Source organism: Aegilops tauschii, chromosome 3 (genome assembly GCF_002575655.3).
Source record: "Aegilops tauschii subsp. strangulata cultivar AL8/78 chromosome 3, Aet v6.0, whole genome shotgun sequence".
In the NCBI taxonomy this organism is placed as follows: domain Eukaryota; kingdom Viridiplantae; phylum Streptophyta; class Magnoliopsida; order Poales; family Poaceae; genus Aegilops; species Aegilops tauschii.
Window position 1 is genome coordinate 16,891,131 of NC_053037.3, and position 22,371 is coordinate 16,913,501.

Genomic DNA, 22,371 nt, shown 5'->3' on the forward strand with positions numbered 1-22,371 from the left:
ACTCACATTAAATATTTTATTAAATTCTTCTTCTAACAATTTAGCACCATTGTCGGAATCCATATTTTCAAGAATGACATCATAAAGATAAAGAATTTGATGCAACTTCACTTCCAATTTTTTGTTGTTTTCTTTTATAAACCAAACGAGTGAAAAAACATGCCCAAGAAGCCTAGCAGGTTCACGCATAGATTCTTTGCCACATGCATCATGTCGATTGCAGAGCGGACCTCTATGACTTTTCAATAGGGTATGTCCCAAAATATAGATTTCTTCTTTCACATGGGTGCGTGTCTGTCAGTGTCATTTAGAATAGATTCTCCGCCAGGACCCTTTTCAAAGATTACTTTTGAATCCTTGACCATATCAAGTATATGGTCACCAGTACGATGGTCAGGCTTCTTCCGGTGATCTGCCTCACCTTTGAAATGTTTGCCTTTCTTTCTTAATAGATGCTTGATCGAAGAAATCGACGATGTCCCAGGTACACATTCTTCTTACATTTATCCAAATATATACTTACGGTCTCATCAAACAGTGCGTGCATGCATTGTATCCCTTGTTTGTTTGTCCTAAAAGGTTACTAAGAGCAGGTCAATCATTGATGGTTACAAACAGCAATGCTCGTAGGTCAAATTCCTGTTGTTTGTGCTCATCCCACACACATACGCCTTTTATATCCCACAACTGTAAAAGTTCTACAATTAATGGCCTCAGGTACACATCAATGTCGTTGCCGGGTTGCTTGGGGCCTTGGATGAGCACTGGCATCATCATGAACTTCCGCTTCATGCACAACCAAGGAGGAAGGTTATAGATACACAGTCACTGGCCAGGTGCTATGATTGCTGCTCTGCTCCCCAAAAGGATTAATACCATTTGCACTTATACCAAACTAACAGTTCCTTGCGTCACCTGAAAACTCCGGCCACTTTCTCTCAATTTTTCTCCACCGCGACCCATCAGCGGGTACTCTCAACTTTCCGTCTTTCTTACGGTCTTCTTTATGCCATCGCAATAACTTGGCATGCTCTTTGTTTTGGAACAAACATTTCAACCGTGATATTATAGGAGCATACCACATAACCTTGGCAGGAATCCTCTTCCTGGGGCGCTCGCCCTCAACATCACCAGGGTCATAGCGGCTGATCTTATAGTGCAATGCACCGCATACCGGACATGCATTCAAATTCTCGTACACCTCACCGCGGTAGAGGATGCAATCATTAGGGCATGCATGTATCTTTTGCACCTCTAATCCTAGAGGGCAGACAGCCTTCTTTGCTTCATACGTACTGCCGGCCAATTCGTTGTCCTTTGGAAGCATCTTCTTTAACATTTTCAGGAACTTTTCAAATCCGTTGTCAGATACACCATTCTCTGCCCTCCATTGCAGCAATTCCAGTGTGGTACCTAGCTTTTTCTTGTCATCGTCATAATTTGGGTACAATAATTTCTTGTAATCCTCTAGCATGCGCTGCAACTTTAACTTCTCCTTTTCACTTGCGTAGTTTCTTTTTGCATCAGCAATGGCCCGACCAAGATCATCAGCGGGCTCATCTGATGCCTCTTCTTCAGCTTCTTCCCCCATTGTAGTACCATCGTATTTAGGGAACCTAGGATAGTTGTCATCATCCTCTTATTCTTCATTCTCTTCCATTAGAACCCCTCTTTCTCCGTGCTTGGTCCAACAGTTATAGCCGGACATGAAACCGAACGTAAACAGGTGGACGTGAAAGAATTTTGAGCTAGAGTAATTCCTATCATTCTTACAGACACCACATGGACAACACATAAAACCATCCCACTGGTTTGCCTCGGCCACACGCAGAAAACAATGCACACCATTAATGAACTGGGGACAGCGTCGGTCATCGTACATCCATTGCCGGCTCATCTTCATTACACAACACCAAAAAGACCAAATTAATACAAGTTCATACATAAAGTTCATACACACTTATTCTCATAAAACAACATACAACTATCTAGCGAAAGCATTTAAATGCAACAACAAATGCGATCAAAATCGCAACTAAGGTAACAATTGATCCAACAACATAATCATAACAATCCTCTTTATTAACGGCATATTTTCTAATCTTTCTAATCTTCAAGCTCATTGCATCCATCTTGATCTTGTGATCATCGACGGCATCGGCAACATACAACTCCAATTTCATCTTCTCTTCTTCAATTTTTCTTTCAAATACTCATTTTTTTCAACTAAATTTAACTTCTCGACAAGAGGGTCTGTTGCAATTTCCGGTTCATATACCTGCTAGATAAAAATATCTATGTCAACTTGATGGGCATAATTGTCATAAACACAAAATGCAACAAATAGTTATACAAGATATTATACCACATCCGAATCATAAACTGGACAAGGGCCGACAGAGACGGATATCAAAACCATGGCACTACGTATAACAAACAATCATACAAGTAAGAAAATTATACAAGCAACTACCTAAACATACAAATAAGATTTTTTTTTCACAAAAATGATAAGAACAAGAGCCTCACCAAGGTGGTGCCGACGACGGGACGACTCTGGCGACGGCGGTGAGGACGGGAAGGCACTTGGTAAACCACACCTACACATATGCAAACTAAGATGTTAATTTGAGCTCAAATTGCATATAAATCAAATAAACTCCCACATAATTACTCCCAAACTAAAACCCACAAATGACTATACTTATAGAGCATGAAACGAGCTAAACTAGCAATGAGAGATGAAAGGTCAAAGTTGCTAAACTTTTAGAACACTTGGATAGATGGGGTGCCTCAAATCTTCATAAATCTTGGCAAAAATGGAGGATGAACTCGAGCTAGGGGAAGAAAACAGAGAGGAGAGAAAGGAGAATGCTTGGACTCAGGCTGGACGAAGGGTTTATATAGGGACATCTATAGTCCCGGTTGGTGATACAAACCGGGACTAAAGGTCAACCTCTACTCCTGATTTGTGATATCAACCGGGACTAAAGGGGTTCGCGGGGGCCCCAGCCTGACGCCAGCCTGCCACCACCCCTTTAGCCCCGGTTGGTATCACCAACCGGGACTAGAGGTCACAAATGAACCGGGACTAGAGGTGGCCGTGACATCTTTCGCTCCTAGCCGTTGGAACCGGGACTAGTGGTCCCAATAGTCCCGGGCCCAAACCTGACCGGGACTTATGCTTCAGACGAAAGCCCTGTTTTCTACTAGTGACTTTATGTAATATGTAGATGACAGACTGATGGTTATTATAGATGCACCCTAGCTTGGATGTGTCTAATATATTTTGCGCAGAGCTCACATACACAGTTGAAGAAAATATATGATCTTGATGTATTTGAAGTTGTATTAATTTGTGGAGGAGAATAATATGTGCACTCTGAATGTCTGCCTGCTGATAACCAGGTTCTCTAGATGAGTGCGTGCAGAACACTACAACCTGAAGAATTAGCTCCTGCAAAATAGGTCTTCTGCGTGCTTGTTGTGAATATTTGCGGTACGAGTCAAAATTCATAATGCACCAAAGTTATTGTGGTCTGATGATCTGATTTAAAGATTTTAAATAATGTATCGTACAAATCAACATTTGAATCTGTACTCCAGGTCATGATTCATCCTGAGGGGATGCACCGTTTATACTTGAACAATATTGTCTATCATTTCGCTTTTCTGAGTATTGCACAAGCCTGAGTAAATATAGGTCAAGGTAACCTAACCTTTTCGACAAATGTATCCTTATACTACAGATTCAATTAATACACGTTCTTATTGAGAAAGACGTACCAACTTCCATTTTGCAATGGATAGCACGCTTGTAAATAATGGACGAGACAATTAACATTTTCTTGGTAGTGAAGAAACAACTATGTTTGCACATAGAATTTTAACTAAATTCTGAGCACATGTCCAATTTTTCTTCCGTTGCAACGCACGAGCTGCTAGTAGATATACAAAATTTCAGCCGAACCCCATGACCTTAGGAGCGAGCTCAAGCAGCTTGCCGAGCGCGTCCCGGGAGAACTTGCGCGAGAACATGAAGCAGAACTCAACCGCCCCGCCGGCACGGCCGTAGCCGCACTCCCCGTTCCCTCGCCTCATCCCCTCCAGCAGCTCCGCCGTGACGTCCCTCACGCCGTAGGTTGCCGGGTGCGGGCCCGGTCTCGGCCAGGCGACGTACGTGAGGGTCCGGTTGGCGGCGCGCGCACCCCAGCCCAGCAGGGTTACCAGTGTCGGCAGGTAGTGCTCCTCCATGTTGCCGATTCCGTGGTCGCCGCGGAACACGGCCATGTAACGCTCCTCGGCGACGAGCTCCACGGCGATCGGCCGGTCCATCTCGAACCATTGCGACCCCTTGCGCCACTGCGCGAGGCTGACGTTGCGTTCGGTGAAGAATGGGACGTGCCGCGCGCGGGTGGGGAAGCTGTCGATGAAGCTGGCGTTGGAGCCAGTGAGGAAGGCGTAGGCGGCCGGGAAGGAGAGGAGAGGAATGCACGTCTCCGACAGCAACGCGAACCGCGCGTTGCCGAGGTCCAGCAGCGCCGTTGCCACCAGTCGCCGCTCCGCGTGCACGAGGTTCATGTCGCCCCAGCTGGTGTTCTGCGTGTACAATGAGATCATCAGGTAACATAGACGCATGTGGGAGCCGATTTTCGTGTTTTGACCTTTTTGCTAAAGTTTAGCCGGATCTGACCCCATCCGGAAGTTTTTCGGAACCTGACACTTTTGCTACCGCCAGGGTCGATGGTCGTAGGGTATAATAGCCTACCGCCAAGGACCCTAGAGGTAGGCAACTTATCCATGTCAGCGCAGTGCTGGTCTACCGCAAAACAGTCTGACGGTATCCTGTGTACTCCTACTGCATGCATCCGACGGTAGGTGAGTACACACTGTATCTGATACTTAGAAAAATTTGCGGTAGGGCGTGCGTTCCTACCGTCAAGGGCCTTGGCGGTAGACTGATAACCTACCACCATCGACCCATGCAGTAGAAAAAGTGTTAGATTCCGAAATACTTTCGGATGGGTCGATTAAACTTTTCGTAAGATCATCAGGTAAAATAGTTTTCATGTATAAAATGGCATAACAAGTAAATTAATCACAAGCGGGGATAGCTCAGTTGGGAGAGCGTCAGACTGAAGATCTGAAGGTCGCGTGTTCGATCCACGCTCACCGCATCACCTTTTTCTTTTGCACGTTACCTGGCTTGGGATCATGCGGCCGTAGAAGACGGAGTCTGCCGGCGGCGAGCCGGTGTAGGCGGGGCTCGCGTGCACGTAGATGGAGTAGAGCCCTTCGTGTCCGGCGAAGAACTTCTCCCACAACGGCCGCAGCGGCAGGTCCCCCCTCACGAGGAACAGGAATGCCACCTTGGGCACGATGCGCCACGGCACGCGGGCGACCCTGGGCACCATGGACGCCCTCCAGAACAGCTCCTCGTCGGTCATGTTGTGCATGAGACCGCCGCTCGGCGCGAGGAAGTCCGCGAACCCCAAGCTCGCCGGCGGGGACGGCGTCGGCTGCTGCGAGGGAGGAGAGGGCAACGGTGGGCCGACGACGCACGCTGTGTCCGGTGATGGCGAGGGCGACTGTGAGGGTAACTCTGTCACCGGCGACGGCGCGGGCGCGTGCGGGGGCAGCGGTGACCGCGACCGTAGGAGAGATGGCAACGGCTGCAGGAAAGGAAGGAGGTAGGAATCGTGGAAGCTGGCGGTGCACACCATGCCGAGGACGAAGCCGATGGAGAGGAGCAGCAGCATGGTGAGCACATTGGGGAGGACGCTTCCTGAGTGGAGGGCTGGCATGGGCTTGGCCGTGCCGCTGGCCATGCTATGCCTCTAGCTTAGCACACGCTTAGGGGAGAAGATGAAGCTCCTGGTTAATAGTACATGGAACGGTAGACCACGTGCTTTGGTTAACATTGCTTCGTCTTGCAAAAAGTTAGTAGTACTATTAATTTTAGGGCATCTTAGACGCTGACCCCAAAACCATCCGCATCCGTCCGGTACGGCCAGGACACTGTAAAGAACATCCAGCGCCAATGATGATCGGTTCGTGGAGCAGTCTGGACCGTCTTTTTTCCCACAAACTGAAACAAAATCAGGGGACTTTGTGCATCGCCGAGTTGTTCCAAAATTTGAGCTTTTCAAAAATAAAGCGGCATGCCAATGAGGCGGCACATGAAATTGCTAAGTTCGGTTTTATTTGTAGGTCCGACGGGTTGCTTGTTAAACTCTGTCCCGCCCTGCGTGGTGTATACTGTAATGAATGATTGTAATAACCTTTTGTTTAATTAATTAATAGAAGGGGTGTTTTCAAAAACAAATCAGGGAACTTTGCTCCGGACACCAGCCACGTAGGACTCCGACATCCCAGGTCCACCCAAAACTAAGTTGGAGCCTTCGCTTTTGTAACTGGTCGTTGTGTTTCCGCGAGCTCAGAAACGAGCGTGGGCGGGCGAGTTGGAGGGGTCTGCGAGGGGGGAAGGAAGGGGTCGAGCCCTACGACGCCGGGAACGAAGTTATACTCGCCGAGGAGGCATAGATGGCCGTCGCGTGGCGATCCCCGGTCATGGACGCGCTCAGGTCGTCCACCCATCCCGGTGAACAGAGGAAGGAGATGAGGGGGGAGTGGGGCTGGGCCATGCACTGTGCACGTAGAACCCAGTCCAACAGTGAGTTCTTTTTGCTTTTTCTTTTTATGTTTTATTCTTTCTTCTTTGTTTTCTATTTTATCTTAATACCAAATGTTTTCGTTGAACTTGATATTTAACACATAAATAGTAGGCAACATTTTGAGCTAGCACGCACAGTTTTAAGTGGTTTGGAATTACAATAATATTTGTTTATTTTGAAATGGCCAATTTAAATGTTGTTGGTTCAGTTTTAAATAGGTTAGGGGCATTTAAATAACTCAAGTGATGTTGGTCCTCCATGACAATTACTTAGTGATTATTCGCAATTCAACCAACATTTGTTTACATTTTGATGAAATAATAATCTGACTTGGTATTTGAATTTGAATTTGACTTGTGTTTTAATCAAGTGGCAATTTAGCTTAGCAAACATGGTTACATGGCATCATTAGGTTGGGATTATTGTAGCTTAATTATAGGGGCGTTACAACTTTTTGATTCATTCTCATGAGGCACAACCATAACAGGAGCAACATTATTTGGGATAAATACCTTTTTACATTTCTTCCTCCTTCTTCTTTTTTCTTCTTCTTCACCACATTATGTATGGGTTTAATTATTTTTCCCGAGTTTCTTGTCGAAGAGATTTGTTGGATATGAAGCTCCTCCTGCTAACATGATCTATCATGAGAAATAATAGGAGGGAATAGGGAAATCTTTTCCCTTTCATTACTATTGCTTTTATATTTTATTGGTTTTCTCTTCTTTCTATAATTGGCTATAGAAGCATTCTCATTGCAATTTACCACATAAAATAAGTAGATTTCTCTTAGATTAATTTAAGTATGTTCTGTGAAAATGTATGCTTCATACCAATGAATTTTATGTGACAAATCTTCGTATCCCAAAAATAGACAAAGTTTATTATGAACTTCAAGGGTGATCATGTCATTGCAATATTTGGGCGCGATTCGATCATGAAAATGTATGCATTGAAAATTACGATGAGCAAATTTATTGCAAAGCACACAAGTAATGGGATGAAGAGAACATAATTTTCTAGCATAATCATCTAATACCTTAAGCCACCATTTAATATTGTAATGTTTATACTTCTTACAAAATCTATCATCTCCAATTAGCATGTCTTCACAAAGTCTATGCTCTCCACAATAATAGACATGCTTATAAGAAATCTTTTTACCATGGCTAGTGCAATTATCATTAGCTTTATGGATATTCATAGAAAGCATACTAACAACATTGCAATCATGCTTATCATTCAAAGAACTCACATTAAATATTTTATTAAATTCTTCTTCTAACAATTTAGCACCATTATCGGAATCCATATTTTCAAGAAAGACATCATGAAGATGAAGAATTTGATGCAACTTCACTTCTAGTTTTTTTTGTAGTTTTCATTTATAAACCAAACTAGTGGATAAACAAGAAATGAAAAGATTCAATTGCAAGATCGAAAGATATACTTTCAAGCACTCACCTCCTTGGCAACGACATCAGAAATAAGTTGATGTCTACTATGCAATTTTATTCTTGAAGTCTCTGTTGGACCTTCAAGCGCAAAGTTTTATATGACAGCAACTATTTTCCTCAAGTGGATAATCTAAGATTTATCAATCCGTGGGAAGTGTAGGATGAAGATGACTCTCTCAAATAACCCTGCAATCAAATACAAAGAGTCTCTTATGTCCCCAACACACCCAATATAGTTGTCAATTGTATAGGTGCACGAGTTCGGTGAAGAGATGGTGATAGATGTGTAATATGGATGATAGGAATAGCTTTTTATAATATGAATAAATAAATAAAGCAAAGTAGAAAGTAGCAAAAATGTGTGAAACGATGTCTCAATGCTTAGAAACAAGGCCTAGGGTTCATACTTTCAATAGTGCAATCTCTCAACAGTACTAACATAATTGAATTATATAATAATCCCTCAACATGCGATAAAGAATCACTCCAAAGTTCCTATTGAAGAAAGTATGATGAAAACGTTTGTCAACCTTTATGCTTAGATTTCCCCAATGTCACCACCGAAATCTGCAAGTTGATTACCAAAACGTATATCAAGTGATCTCGATAGATTACCTCATTGTCACCACTAGTAACCGCAAGCAAGACTTCAGAGTATTCATTAAGTGGTCTCAAATCCAAAGTATCCAATCCAGCATACAAAACTTCAAAGTGCAAGGCCAATTCATCACAATAAAGATAGAGAGGGAAGAACACCATATGATCAAACTATATTAACAAAGCACATGGTACATCAAGATCGTGTCAAATCAAGAACATGAGAGAGAGAGAGAGAGATCAAATGCATATCTACTGGTACATACCCTCGGCCCGAGGGTGAACTACTCCCTTTTTGTCATGGAGGCAGCGGGGATGATGAAGGCTGCCTCCGGTGATGACCATCCCCCTCCGGCAAGGTGTTGGAATAGGGCTCTAGATGAGATTGCTTCAGAGCAGATGCTTGCGGCGGCAGAAAACTCATCTAGGTCAACTTTCGGGGGTTTCCGGATTTATAGGATTTTTCGGCGTTGGAATCACGCCAGGAAGGTTCCCGGGGGACTCACAAGCTCGGGTAGCGCACCCCATGGGAGGGCGCGCCTCTTGAGCTTGTAGCTCCCCTGGGCATCTTCTAGTCCTTCCCCGATGCTTTGTGGGTCTCTTTTCCGCCATAAAAATTACCGTAAATTTTTATCGCATTTGGACTTTGTTTGGTATGGTTTTCTCCAAAACAAAGAAATAGGCAAAAAAAAAGAACTGACACTGGATACTAGATTAGTATGTTAGTCCATAAAAATAATATAAAAATGTGTAACAATTTAAAATTATTGTAGGCATGAATACTTCAAAATTATAAATACTTTGGAGTCGTATCAACATCACAAGTTTAATTCCTCCTCGTCCTCGAGTAGGTAAATGATCAAAGAAATATTTTATGAAGTATGAATACTAGAACAATGCAAAAATTTGACCAATGATAATTTCAATCACTTTTCCTAGCATCATAATAAAAAAACGCCACGACCTTCTGTAAAAAGACAAATACAACCATTTCTTTTGCGGAAAAAACATACACAAGCTAGCGACTATTATACATACAAAATTTCAGCCGAACCCCATGACCTTAGGAGCGAGCTCAAGCAACTTGCCGAGCGCATCCCCGGAGAACTTGCGCGCGAACATGAAGCAGAACTCAACCGCCTTGCCGGCGCTGTAGCCGCACTCCCCGTTCCCTCGCCTCATCCCCTCCAGCAGCTCTGGTGTGACGTCCCTGACGCCGTAGCTCGCCGGGTGCGGGCCCGGTCTCGGCCAGTCGGTGTACGTGAGGGTCCGGTTGGCGGCGCGCGTGCCCCAGCCCAGCAGGGTCACCAGCGTCGGCATGTAGTGCTCCAACATGTTGGCGATGCCGTGGTCGCCGCGAAACACGGCCATGTACCGCTCCTCGGCGATGACGTCCACGGCGAGCTCCCGGTCCATCTCGAACCACTGCGACCCCTTACGCCACTGCGCGCGGCTGATGTTGCGCTGGAGGAAAAAGGGCGCATGCCGCGCACGGGTGGGGAAGCTGTCGATGAAGCTGGCGTTGGCGCCGGTGAGGAAGGCGTGGGCAGCCGGGAAGGAGAGGAGAGGGATGCACGTCTCCGACAGCAGCGCGAACCGTGCATTACCGAGGTCCAGCAACGCCGTCCCCAGCAGCCGCCGCTCGGCATCGACCAGGTTCATGTTGCCCCAGCTCGTGTTCTGCGTGTATAAAAAACATAAAGTCTAAAATTCACTTTGGCTCATAGGGGTATATGCACCCATTGTCTAAATACACATTTTAAAAAGTTAAAATATTTTAAGAAAAAACCCGTGTGTACATTCGGACATTATATGTCCGTGCAAAAAATAGACATTTTTTGTGACTTATGTAAAAAAGACAGTTTTCGATGCTTGATTACAACTATTTACTAGACATTTTTTTATCTTTTTTATACATGCCACAAAAAATGTTCTTTCTTTGTGAAAGTTTATGTGCGAACATAGAATGTCCGGATGTACAAGGGAAATTATCGTTCAGAATTTTTTTACATTTTGAAATGTGTTTTTTTATATATATTTCATAATAGGTGTATCTATACTTATGAGCCAAAATACCAGCTCCAAAGTAAAGCTTAATATCAAGTCAAATAACACAAGCGGGGATAGCTCAGTTGGGAGAGCGTCAGACTGAAGATCTGAAGGTCGCGTGTTCGATCCACGCTCACCGCAACTCCTTTCTTTTTTGTTGGTTACCTGGCTTGGGATCATGCGGCCGTAGAAGACGGAGTCGGCCGGCGGCGAGCCGGTGTAGGCGGGGCTGGCGTGGACGTAGATGGAGTAGAGCCCCTCGTGCCCGGCGAAGAACTTCTCCCACAACGGCCGCAGCGGCAGGTTCCCGGTGACCAGGAACAGGAAGGCCACCTTGGGCACGATGCGCCGCGGCACGAGGGCGACCCTGGGCACCATGGACGCCCTCCAGAACAGCTCCTCGTCGGTCATGTTGTGCATGAGGCCGCCGCCACTCGGCGCGAGGAAGTCGGCGAACCCCATTCGCGCCGGTGGCGGGGACTGCGGCGAAGTGGGAGAGGGCGACGGTGGGCCGACGCCGCACGCTACCACCGGAGTTGGCGATGGCCGTAGGAGAGAAGGCAGCGGCTGCAGGAATGGCGTGAGATGGGATTCCTGGAAGTTGGCGTTGTACACCATGCCGAAGACGAAGCCCAAGGAGAGGAGCAGCATGACGGTGACCACATTGGAGAGGACGCTCCCGGAACGGACGGCTTCCATGGGCTTGGCCATGCTGCTCCTGCTGCTGTTGTTGTCCATGCTACGTCGGGCATAAAGAAATGCGGCTCTTGGTTATTACATATACATACATGGACACTGGACCACAGCTACGTCGGGGAGACACGTGCAACCGTCCATCCTTGCTTCTATGCTAATTCTACTACATGCAAAAGTCAGTAGTACTCCTAATAATATTATTTTTCAAGCAATTTTAACATGCTCCCTCTTAACCTCTCTTTTCACACGAGATGTAAGAAGATAAAGTTAATCAAACCAACTATTTAGTGCAATCAACGGCTCAGACCTATTTTATACTCTTACCTCTCATGTGAAAAGGGAAGGTGACATTTGGGTGTTTACAGGTTTGAAGCTTCTGATCTACGACTTTCTTCATCGGACCTATTTTATACTCTTACCTCTCATGTGAAAAGGGAAGGTGACATTTGGGTGTTTACAGGTTTGAAGCTTCTGATCTACGACTTTCTTCATCGGAGATGGTTGCTACTCTGGTGCGCTGGTCCTATAGGGTCTTAGCACGACGACTTCTCGACTGTCTACTACAACCAGTGGCAGAGACAAGGGGACCAGCAGGGGCCCTGGCCTCCCCTAAGATCACTGATTTGCTGCTAGTTAGTACTTAAACAGTGTATAATTTAGACAAAAAACATGTAGTATTGTTTGGCCCCTGTTATTAAAAGTGTGAGTCATTTGCCCCAACCCCCCCCCCCCCCTATTTTAATTCCTAGCACCGCCACTGACTACAACAAGGGTTGCCCGCCTCGATGAGGGAGGGGCAATGATGACGGCGCGCCTTCGACTCGCTCCAGTGCTTGTAGTTGTTGCTAGGTAGTCCACGGAGATGGTTATAATTTTTATTACCTTCAAGATGAATAGATTTGAAGTTTCTAAAAAAGCACGTTAAAAAAACCTCTTTTCTTTCAAAGGCGATGGTAATTAGCACAAAAGCAATCTAGTATCAGCCATCGTTTTCTTTTATTCGAGAAAAAGTATCAATCATTCTTTTTTACCTGATCTATTATCAGTCTTAGGTTCATCTCTAGCATGTACTCTTTATAGCAACTCTAGCAGAATCGCCATATCTCCACCTCCATGATATTTTTCGTTTTCTTCATTCAAATACTTCGATTGTCTCTAAAATCAAACATTTTATCACATCATTTCAAAAACAATAATGCATAGAATTTTCAATAAGTTGCATGAACAAAAGCACTAAACCAACATGTAAAAATCACATGTTATCGGCATGTACACCATCCCCTCCTCCAACTTGTGCACCGTCCCCTTCCCCCACGTATGCATCGTCCCCTCCTCCCACACATCCACCATGTCTTGTTGTGGCGACCCTAGAACGATGACAACCGCTCGCATCTCCTCCCAAAGTTGTCGCGCCACTGGATCCATGACGTTGGGATCCAACATGATGAATCGATTCTGCTAGGCTATTCGTTCAATTGCCAGCCGATGCTCCTCAATTCGAGCCTACGCGCATCCATCTCTTCATGATGGCGTCTGCTCTCTTGCATAGAATCTCACCTCACTCTCTTCTCTTCGATCTTCTATCCTCCATCTCCATCTTTTCCTCCTTCCTCTTCTCTGGGTACTTGTCCTTGTTCTCATCAAGTTGTCGATCTTTTCTTCCATCGCATCCACCTCTCCATATCTCTTGAGCTTCTTCTCTCCCTCCCCCCCCCCCCCCCCACCGGGCCGACCAGTGCTAGACACAGGAATGGGACTTCTATGCACCCTTTCCTCCATCACCAGCATCATTTTGACACCTGTCTATCTGTCGAGATGAACTATTGCACTTCCCCTTTTTATGGAGGAGTCTCATCATTTCTCGATTTCCACTTCTTGTTGCCTTCCAATAAATTCCAACAATGTTGGTGGCCAATCAATTTTCTCATTCGGTTTGGCCATTTGGAGATATCCCTAATTGGGCTATATCATCCTAAAACATAACAATGCTCATTTGATACAAAAACTCGAAGTATGCAAATGTGGCAATAAAAAAATTAAGATTTCTTACATATTGATTAATGGTTGTACTAATAGGAGGAGTGTGCTTCGCTTGATGCAATAACCCGCCCAACAGCTGCACGTCTCTTGAATCGTACCCTGTCGGTTTTGTGGATTTGAGGGTATGATTCGTGGGACGCTCAAGATGATGTTTGAAACCCTCCTGGATGCGCATCCAATACTTACCGCTCGTTTGATCTTTCCTAGCAAGTGTCTCAAGAGTAACCTTTTGCCATCCCCTCAGAAAAGCAATATCCTCATCCGGGATGTAGTTTGCGGCTCGAATTCCTTTCATCCTCGACGATCGGAGGGTTGAACTTGATCAAATTCTGAATCACGACCAAACACTTCCAATTGATTAAAATGCGACAATGATGTGCCCTCAAGATCAAAATCATTTGCCCCAGAATCGCCATCATACTCTGGAGAAATGATTCGTCATTGACAGTCGATCCCCCTAAATTCGTAAAATCCTCGCTAAAACACAAATTGCACATTTGCCAACATTTTTTCACACTGAACCAATCCGAATAAAAGGCAAAGGAGGGCTTTTACCTCATCGGTGTTTCTGGACCCGCATAGGAATGGGAAGGCGCCCAAGTCTCGCCCGCCACTAGTACGAAGGGAGGAGGGGCAAGGGGGGGAGGCCGGCGCCTGTTGGTGGCGGCATGAGGTGGTTTGTCACCCAACTCGTCACTGATAGGGTGGACAAGGTGCTGGCCTTAGTGGTGGCAGGTGTTTGTCGAAGGCACATGAGGCGCAACAACATGTTGAAGTCGCAAGATCCAACTCCAAACCGGCGAATTGGGATGTGCTGATCAAGGTGGCACCCATGGCGTTGTCGACGTGGACTGGAGACAGGCGGAAGCGATCACAAGTGACACTATAGTGAGGAAGGGGAGACAACGACGCGGGTGGGAAGAGCAACAAGCGGGGAAATGTCGTTCACACAAAATCATTTTTGGAATGGAGCGCTCCAAATACCCCCAACAGCCACTAAATGTGGAGGCTCACAGGCTCGATTTTGGAGCGGCCTCCATAAATTATGGCGATCCAGAGCAGGTAGCAACTCTGGGACTAGATGAGGAGCGACATCTATAAATTATGGCGCTCCAAGGCTTTCCAACCAAAATCACCATATAGATGGTTATTATGATGATCGGCCAGTTATGACGTCTCTGCTACAGTTGCTCTTACTACGTAGCAAGTAGTATGATTTTTAAACATGGCCACTCTAGTAATCTTACGAATTTATAACCAGGCGACACTTGGAACCTTGTAGCTTGAGCCAATATGTGAAAGCAGATTCTCTTTGTCGCACCCAGACCCAGATCACAGCAGGTTTCTATTTTAGATTAGAATGGAACGGTAGCGTCGGTTCAGCAAAAGTCTCTGTATTCGATTCACCTGCACATGGACTCAGGTGGAAAGTTCCTGTGGCTTAGGGAGAACACAACGTAGCATCGGGAGCTTCTCCCTTGTGTGTATACAGAGCAAAGCTCGCAAATACAGTATGCAATCATGAGCAATCTTGGGAGTTTACAGTCTGACTTGGCACACGAAACAACACGATCTTAGGACGGTTGCATGCACTCGAAGATGGGGATTACCGGGTCTTGGAGAAGAATCCTAGGGCTGGTTGCCATTTTTCCTTCTGAGGGCATACGCGATCGCCAGACCACCGGCGGCGAGGGCACTTGCCGCGATGATGAGGGCGGGTGAGCTCCTGGCTTGGGCATACGCTACGCCCCACCAAAATATGAAATGTGTTCCGCAGCTCGATTCAAACTTTTCCGTTGAGAAGTCCTGCATAAATTGAGCAACATGTTATATCAATGGGGCTTTTCGATATGTACACTTCTGAAAATAACTAACACGTTTTGGTTTATTCGATAACATAACCCCCATTATCACTTTGCTTAGTTTCGTATAAAAAAACGCCAAAGAACTCAACAGAGCAGCCTAGGTGGAATACAAACTCGGAAGGAGCATTTGATTTTCTTCTCACACTCACGGTTACTGCTGCAGGCTAGACATAAATTCATCGCAACTTCCACTGAACATTTCTAAGGAGAAATCCTGCATGGTGATCCCCAAGAAAATTAAACTGAATCATCATCAAAATCAATGAATAACTGGTTCTAACAAGAGCATGCTTGTCAAATAAGGAAACGTGATAAAAAAAGTTGCAGACTGCTTTCAGAATATTTCGATGTGTTTTTTCGTCAAAGATATTGTTACAGTGTAAAATATTGCAGCAAACATTCAGGCACATTCTGATTTGCATCTGGCTAAATTTTCATCCCATAAATTCATCTGCACTAATATAGGTTATAAACATTTCTACAATATCAAACAAAAATTATTCTGAAATTTGATGTGTTATTGTGTTTCTTTGAATTTTCAGAGCATCCACAGGAGGAAAAGCTCTCAAAATGGTAACCACTCACTTGTAATATTTTTCCTGGATTAATTATGGAACATGCAGGCTCCTTACTCTGGATTAATCATGAAACATACAGAAGTTGAGTGCAGTTTTCACTCACCTTGGGAAGTTTATGTTGAGAGTTCAGATGATCAACATGAAGGCGAACATTGAAGGATGCAGGAATCCACAATTTCCTGTCTACATCACAGTAAGTCTTCGAAACTATATCAAACAAAGTTTGAGCACCATTCTCTATGGATTGCAGAATGGAGGCTTCTCTAGCCTTTCGATTCCTACAAATTCAGTAAGATGCACATTACATCTGAGCTAATGTCTGCAGTATCTACAAACGGATGACTGTATCGTACTATCAGTATGAACAAAGATGAAGAAATAACAACATAATTGTGCATCCATCAAGAGGTGGACATGTAGAAAACTATAATAGGCCACTTTTTAGAAGAAACAGGAAAAGTTGCAACAAAGGAACAGACTACATTTGAATTGATTCGACAAATCCGAAAGTATAAAGTTCATCTTATATTCTGCTAAAAATGAACTTGTTCAACCATAGAACTTGTGAAGTGTAGACAAAGTTTGCAGTAGCGATTAATTCCATACTTGAGATATCCACAAAGCATATGCTTGGGCCATAGGTTGATTCTTCCATGCATTGGAATTAGCACGTGTGGCGACATCTCCAAGAATTTGTATGTGGTTTGGAAGTAGTCCTGCATAATTCAGAAAACCCTTATGCCAATGCAACTCTGATTTAGACAACACAACTCTCTGGAGGCAGCATTGCTAGAAAACGTAAAGCACAGAAACAAAGTACAAGATGGGAAAGAAACCGAGAGATTTTCCACGATTTGTGAACTTCGGTTATAATGCAAGAAATGAGCTTCCAAACAAAAATCAGTGTTACCTTCATGTTGCCACCAGCTCTATTGTCCAATATTGCACTTCCATGCCTGAAAATGGCAAAATTATGCATCATTACTTCAGTGTTTATTTTATTTAGCATCACTTGCCTGTTTAGGGTGTGATTTTATTCTGTATAACTTTTGAGGAAAAGTAGTCGGTATTTTAGTTCTTGCATCTTTTTTATTAATAAAATAAAAACACTGGTGGGTGTTTAATATGCTGTCTAATAGACAAACCTCTGTACATCATACATAGCCTATATATGACAGCCCAATAGTTTCCAAATGCTTAGCCTTACTGTTTCTTTAGCGAGTGAGGCCAAGTTAAAAATCCGAGCGTGCTGTAGTCCTTGAAGCTGGTCATTCTATTCGTGTGTCTTATCCATTTGTCAAATATAACATTAACAAGTAATACAATTTAGATATGGCAGTTCGATTTAATACTTGGACTCAATTTAGATACCAGTGAAGAATGGTCATAGAGTATATGGGGGATTGGATCTTTTGCCCCACTTTACATGGGGTTTGATGATTTGCCCCGTGCTTGTCTCAATGGCAAGTGGCCCCAGCCCCACCCGTCATTCTCAGGGGGGGGGGGGGGGTGATCAAAGTTGGAAGAAAAGTGGGGCAAAAGATCCAATTTCTCTAGAGTATCTGCAACTGCTGCTGTTAATATGCTGAAGAATGATGCTTACCCTACACAATGATCTCCGACAATTAGTGCATTGGTATTGACATGGAGAAGCCCCATATGACCATCTGTATGACCCTAGTATTGAAAACATAGAGAAGTATCAATCAATAAATTCAGTATGTTCTGGTCTAAAATATGATGTAGATTCCACAAAAACAGCTGAATATATGCTTGAGATCAGATCATATCAATAAATGGATGAACTCCAAACTCTAAAATAGACAAATTGTATGCTTCTGCTATTATGAGTTCACAATAGTTAATTCAACAGAATAACAGAAACATAGACTTCTTCAAATGTGAATATTGGGTTGCTGTATAAGTCAAGTGTTTTCCAGAGAATACTTTCTAGGTCATGCACAGATCATGTATAGTGTTGCTACTATTTTGCTTCAAAACAACATCAGGAATGCTACGTTTTGTGTATTTTTTCTGAAGTCCTAATATTCTTTAATTCTTATAAAATGTAAATCCATTCAAGTAACAAATGTCATGCCACCATCTTTTCTTAAAATAATCATTGCAAAATATTATCAGTGGTTAGCATAATCATTCTGTATGGACTATGGCATGCAACTATATTTGAACAGCAAGAAGCAAAAAAAATTATACCAAACAATATATGTCGGACTGCCAAATGCTACTATAACCATTAGGGTTATGTTGCGCTGGACTTTACAAAAATTGCTACATAATTAAGTATTTAATTATTGGAAATTTCAAAGGAATTATCATGCTAGGTAAGGAAACAATGGCATAAGCTAAAACCAGAGAACGATTCTCCAAGGAAAACACTGGCTTACAGGAGCAAAAACGACTTGCAGTTCTTGGTCACCTATGCATATGCTTTCACCACCAGTCACAGCAGTATAGCCGGTTGACCAATTCCCTATACACCATGCACAAATGAAATATAAGATGTGTATGAACAGCACAAATAAATTAATGAGTATTAAGTGTGAGCTAGTTCACAGAGATAGCCATGGTATATAGCAGTTGAAGATGGCGGCTAGTGAGTAGCCTAACTTAATGAAATAAAATTGGATTATTATCTACTACCGTCATTCACAGGCAATGAAAACTAAAACAAACTAATAGTTTGACATTTAATAATGAATAATGATCCAACAATACAGCACCTTAGAAGTGCCAAACATACCATAACAGAGTGAAAACCACTATGAGGAGGAACATGTAGAAAGGTATACTGTATACCTAAGAGAGCATCCAAGTAAACAAGAAGATATGTTGCATTGCAAGCTTCACCAGAGATATTGCTGTTTTTATGATTTTAACCACCTCGTACGCCTGATGGCTCTCTTCCCCACCTTCCACCACTAAAATGCGCTGACATGTGGTACCACACTTATAGTGGACAAATCTTCCAAATCATTCAAGGTGATGCAAATATTAAATAATTGTCTTGGTTGTTTTATAATTTTCTTCCCCTTTCTCCTTTTGTTTGTAAACTCTGCTTGCACCATTAATCACAGATTTATGACTAGCAGGAACCTCTTAGGATGGTCAAAACAAGGTCTAAGGGCAAGGTTTCACTTGCTACATGTCAATGGAATTATCCCAAGTAAACCCATTCCTGAACTACTTTTGTACGCCAAAATCAGGAAAACATATATGTCATGGCAAAGTGAATAACAACTTTTACAATTTTGGTATAAAAAATGGTGTGGGTCGTTACCTTTTCCTATGCGCTTCATCGTGTTTTCATGTGTCAAAAGAACAGCATCAGGATTGCATCTCTGAACAACCGAAAGACCTAAGTCATTCAACCAAATGTAGCCAGTTTATTTAGGATGGACAAATAGGCATGATAACAATTAACACAAATGAGGAGCTAAAGAACTATAGCATGGTATATGTTTCCAGCTCCATGCGTTTCTCTCCCAGATATGATCTTAATTTCAACAGAAAAATTAAGAAGTGCTACAGAAAACGTTCTAGCGTACCCTCGACATGATCATTATGATGATGCGTAACAAGGACCAGTAACTTCTTTGGAAGGGAATTGACAAGATCTGCAAGCTGAAGATGGCAGGAATGTGATCATTTGTTAGGACAAAATGAAAAGTTTCTGCTTAAAACAGTATTCAATAGAAACAACTGCTGTTGTAGGCCAATAGGCCTATAGCTGTGCATGCAAAATCATCTAACAGATTAAAAACAAAGCTTATTGCAAAGCACAATTTTGTGCACTTTTGATTTGGGTACCAATTACCAAATCAGCAACAGAAAAATCAATAAAATGGAAGGCATACTTCTCAAATATTCTACTTATGTATAAGATAATCAAGTTCAAAATTGTTCCACGGTGAGAGTAACAATGCAATACTTGTGACAAATGGAAAATCAGCAAGGGAAGAAAAAGCACAACTGTTCCTATTTACAGCAAACTTGTATCTGTCATCTAACAAACTTTGAGTTTAAAGTTCACATTTTAGAGAGTTATACAACCCACCACAAATCAGATCTAGTCTTCTCAAATAATTCAAGTAGATTCTTTCCCAAACCAAAAGTTTGTGCCATTATGCACCAAATTGTGTTCTTTGCACTGATAACTGCAGCTCTGAAAAGATAATGTTTTCACATGAAGTCTTCAGCGCTTTTTGTCCCCTTGTCACTGTTTGGTATTCCTTGGTGATTCTAATCTAATAGGCTAACATTTTAGGCACGAGTTCTTTTCCTCATAAAGCTAGGGGTAGTTTTGAGGCCTGTATGAAGAAGTTGGTTTGAGTAATCGAAGTCCCATGGAAGGAACCGAAGCTATTAAACAGATTATAATACTTTAAAAATAAGTCCAAGGCAGAAGCTGCATCCGCAAGATATACACCCTGTCACTGTATGTAGAGCTAAACGAATGTAATCTTAGGTACTTGCTTTTACCTCTGTATGAACCTGTGAGCAACATCCAGGATCTATAAGTAAAGCATCTCCACAAGCAAAATAATCAGATCGCTTCGATGCACATGTACCACTGGTTGCTTGTATTACCACGAGATTAGTTGTGCGAAAAGGCCGTAGGGTACTACTCTTCATTGGTACAAGGGTTATTCCGGGAGGGTACTCCTGTCACCAAACATCGCTTTTCAGGAGAAAGGAGACAGATCGGCATGACAGTTGACTAGAAACCGAAATTTGATCCAAACAAAATTATTATTATACAGACCTGGGAGACCAATGTGGAGCCAGCTGTACAATCTGAAGATAGCTCCGATTTAACAAATCCAACATGCACATAGGGCCCAATTCGAGTACCACCGGGCTTCACGTCAGAAAGCAATTCCCGAGCACCCTCCTTGGACATCCATTTACAGGAGTCTGCAACGAACAAACTCGAGTTACGGTGGGTTTGGTGGCCAGGCAAATTCCTGGACACAAGCATTAGTAAGAAATGAAGCAGCAGACCTGGCAATGCCTCCGGTTTCGACTCGAGCGACGTGATGATGAGCACCGTGTTGACGCCCGCGTCAGGGCCGAACTCTGCCTCCACAATATGCTTGAGGAGCCTCCACTCCCCGCACATTGCGTTTGTCAGGCCCAATTGGCTCAAAATCTAGCGAGTGAGAAGAGCCCATCTCTTAGATCAGTTGCCGTTTGTCAAATTATGGTTCTACTAGGACAAGTAAACAAGGCTTGTAGTAACTCGCAATCCATAGCTCCCCAGATATATGTCACCAGATTTGCAAGCTATACTTCACACTTGAACAGCAGCAGAGCGACCAGATTTCACTGAACTAATTAACGATGCGTCACCTGGTGGAGGGCGGCGGGGACGTCCAGGCGCGAGAGGTCGAGGGAGCCCTCGGCCTCCGCGCCGGCGAGGGCCACGCCCGGCCGGGCCGGCTCCCCATCCGCGAGGCGCCGCAGGGGCGCCGACGGGAGGTCGTAGAGGTCGCTGTCGACGTAGCGCCCGTACTCCCCCTCCTCCTCCACCCCCAGCGGGGGCGTCGGGGGCAGCTGCCGGACGAGGAGGAACTCGGCCTCGGCGCCCGGGGGGGCCGTGACCGCCGCCGCGAGCCGGTACGAGGGGGTGCCCATCTCCGACGTCGGAGCGGGAGGGAGGGTTGTCGCCGACTCGCTGGGGTTGTTATCTCTGGCTTGGGGGTTGGGATTATGGAAGGGAGCTTGGGTTGGTCCGTCGGCCCGCACGCCGAGGCCACTGGCGACAAGGGGAGAGATGCTTCCGGAAGAATTCAATTCAAATCTGGGCGTGATGACGGCGTTGGTTGGTGATCTGCTTCCGCGGCCGGGGGTGAAGAGCATGTCGTTCATCTTAATTTGCCTGTACGATTTTCCAAACATTCTGAAAGTTCGAATGTACTTGCACACAATGTCCTTTTTTTTCTTTTTTGCGCAACTGCATACAATGTCCTAGCAAGCTTGCAGGGTACGGTTTTTTTATGAGAAAAACAAATTCGTCTCCGAAAATGTATATGGGGAAAATACGACGAAACTACTATTCACACTCTAGTAACATTTTACTATTTTAAAAGCAATTTGTTTTGTTTCCCTTCGTATGTCATCGTATGGCCAATTCGTGCCAAAACAAATTGTAAGTATGCATCACAGTCTCGACAGTGCATGGTTCTAATGTCCGAACGGGCAGCCCCGACCGCTCAAATCTCAAGTTGAACCTGTCATGCAATGGTACCATGAGAACCGGCCACTAAGAAATATGGATATTTATGCCATTTTAAAGAATTTTCTTATCAAAACTTCTAGGTGACTTCTTGTCGGCATTTCTCTTTATTTATTTTATTTTATTTTGTGTATTGCTTTTTTTTTTCGTTTCATTGCA

General features: G+C 44.0%; 4 protein-coding genes and 2 non-coding genes across 9 annotated transcripts; 2 read left to right on the forward strand and 4 right to left on the reverse strand.

Annotated features, from left to right (window-relative positions):
- Positions 1–3,796: 3,796 nt before the first annotated feature.
- On the reverse strand, positions 3,797–4,886 carry LOC109756703 (glycosyltransferase BC10-like). The gene has a single exon (XM_020315545.4). It carries the CDS (start codon positions 4,636–4,638, stop codon positions 3,961–3,963), a length of 678 nt encoding a protein of 225 aa, XP_020171134.3. The 5' UTR covers positions 4,639–4,886; the 3' UTR covers positions 3,797–3,960.
- An 81-nt stretch (positions 4,887–4,967) lies between these two features.
- On the reverse strand, positions 4,968–5,830 carry LOC141020899 (uncharacterized). The gene has a single exon (XM_073495871.1). It carries the CDS (start codon positions 5,826–5,828, stop codon positions 5,178–5,180), a length of 651 nt encoding a protein of 216 aa, XP_073351972.1. The 5' UTR covers positions 5,829–5,830; the 3' UTR covers positions 4,968–5,177.
- On the forward strand, positions 5,105–5,177 carry TRNAF-GAA (transfer RNA phenylalanine (anticodon GAA)). Its single transcript has one exon. It is a non-coding gene; the product is annotated as a tRNA-Phe (tRNA).
- Positions 5,831–9,187: 3,357 nt separating the features above from the next.
- LOC109756698 (glycosyltransferase BC10-like) lies at positions 9,188–11,495 on the reverse strand. Its single transcript, XM_020315535.3, has 2 exons — positions 10,943–11,495; positions 9,188–10,408 (listed from the first exon to the last, which is right to left on the reverse strand). The coding sequence occupies exons 1-2, from the start codon at positions 11,486–11,488 to the stop codon at positions 9,773–9,775; spliced, it is 1,182 nt and encodes a 393-aa protein (XP_020171124.2). The 5' UTR covers positions 11,489–11,495; the 3' UTR covers positions 9,188–9,772.
- Positions 10,846–10,918, forward strand: TRNAF-GAA (transfer RNA phenylalanine (anticodon GAA)). The gene has a single exon. It is a non-coding gene; the product is annotated as a tRNA-Phe (tRNA).
- A 3,396-nt stretch (positions 11,496–14,891) lies between the features above and the next one.
- On the reverse strand, positions 14,892–21,856 carry LOC109756702 (uncharacterized). Of its 4 annotated transcripts, none has more exons than XM_020315541.4 (13): positions 21,327–21,856; positions 20,979–21,126; positions 20,740–20,891; positions 20,457–20,639; positions 19,523–19,598; positions 19,255–19,332; positions 18,362–18,447; positions 17,560–17,633; positions 16,867–16,912; positions 16,563–16,672; positions 16,060–16,234; positions 15,528–15,592; positions 14,892–15,319 (listed from the first exon to the last, which is right to left on the reverse strand). In XM_020315541.4, exons 1-12 carry the CDS (start codon positions 21,843–21,845, stop codon positions 15,530–15,532), a joined length of 1,710 nt encoding a protein of 569 aa, XP_020171130.2. In that variant the 5' UTR covers positions 21,846–21,856; the 3' UTR covers positions 14,892–15,319; positions 15,528–15,529. The 4 variants fall into 4 exon arrangements, with proteins under 4 accessions (XP_020171130.2, XP_020171133.2, XP_020171131.2 ...); XM_020315544.4 differs by having other exon boundaries at positions 15,522–15,592; positions 21,327–21,851; XM_020315542.4 differs by having other exon boundaries at positions 15,493–15,592; positions 21,327–21,851.
- Positions 21,857–22,371: the final 515 nt, after the last annotated feature.

What these genes read in the sequence shown, in the direction of transcription:
- LOC109756698 (XM_020315535.3), bottom strand. Translation starts at nt 11,488, where the DNA reads ATGGCCAAGCCCATGGAAGCCGTCCGTTCCGGGAGCGTCCTCTCCAAT. An exon ending in GCCGCATGATCCCAAGCCAG is followed by an intron (nt 10,409 to 10,942) that starts GTAACCAACAAA and finishes TTATACACGCAG; the next exon opens with AACACGAGCTGGGGCAACAT.
- LOC109756702 (XM_020315540.3), bottom strand. Translation starts at nt 21,845, where the DNA reads ATGAACGACATGCTCTTCACCCCCGGCCGCGGAAGCAGATCACCAACC. An exon ending in TCATAATGATCATGTCGAGG is followed by an intron (nt 19,333 to 19,522) that starts GTACGCTAGAAC and finishes TGAATGACTTAG; the next exon opens with GTCTTTCGGTTGTTCAGAGA. An exon ending in TGCAAGTCGTTTTTGCTCCT is followed by an intron (nt 17,634 to 18,361) that starts GTAAGCCAGTGT and finishes TTTCAATACTAG; the next exon opens with GGTCATACAGATGGTCATAT.
- LOC109756703 (XM_020315545.4), bottom strand. Translation starts at nt 4,638, where the DNA reads ATGCGTCTATGTTACCTGATGATCTCATTGTACACGCAGAACACCAGC.
- LOC141020899 (XM_073495871.1), bottom strand. Translation starts at nt 5,828, where the DNA reads ATGGCCAGCGGCACGGCCAAGCCCATGCCAGCCCTCCACTCAGGAAGC.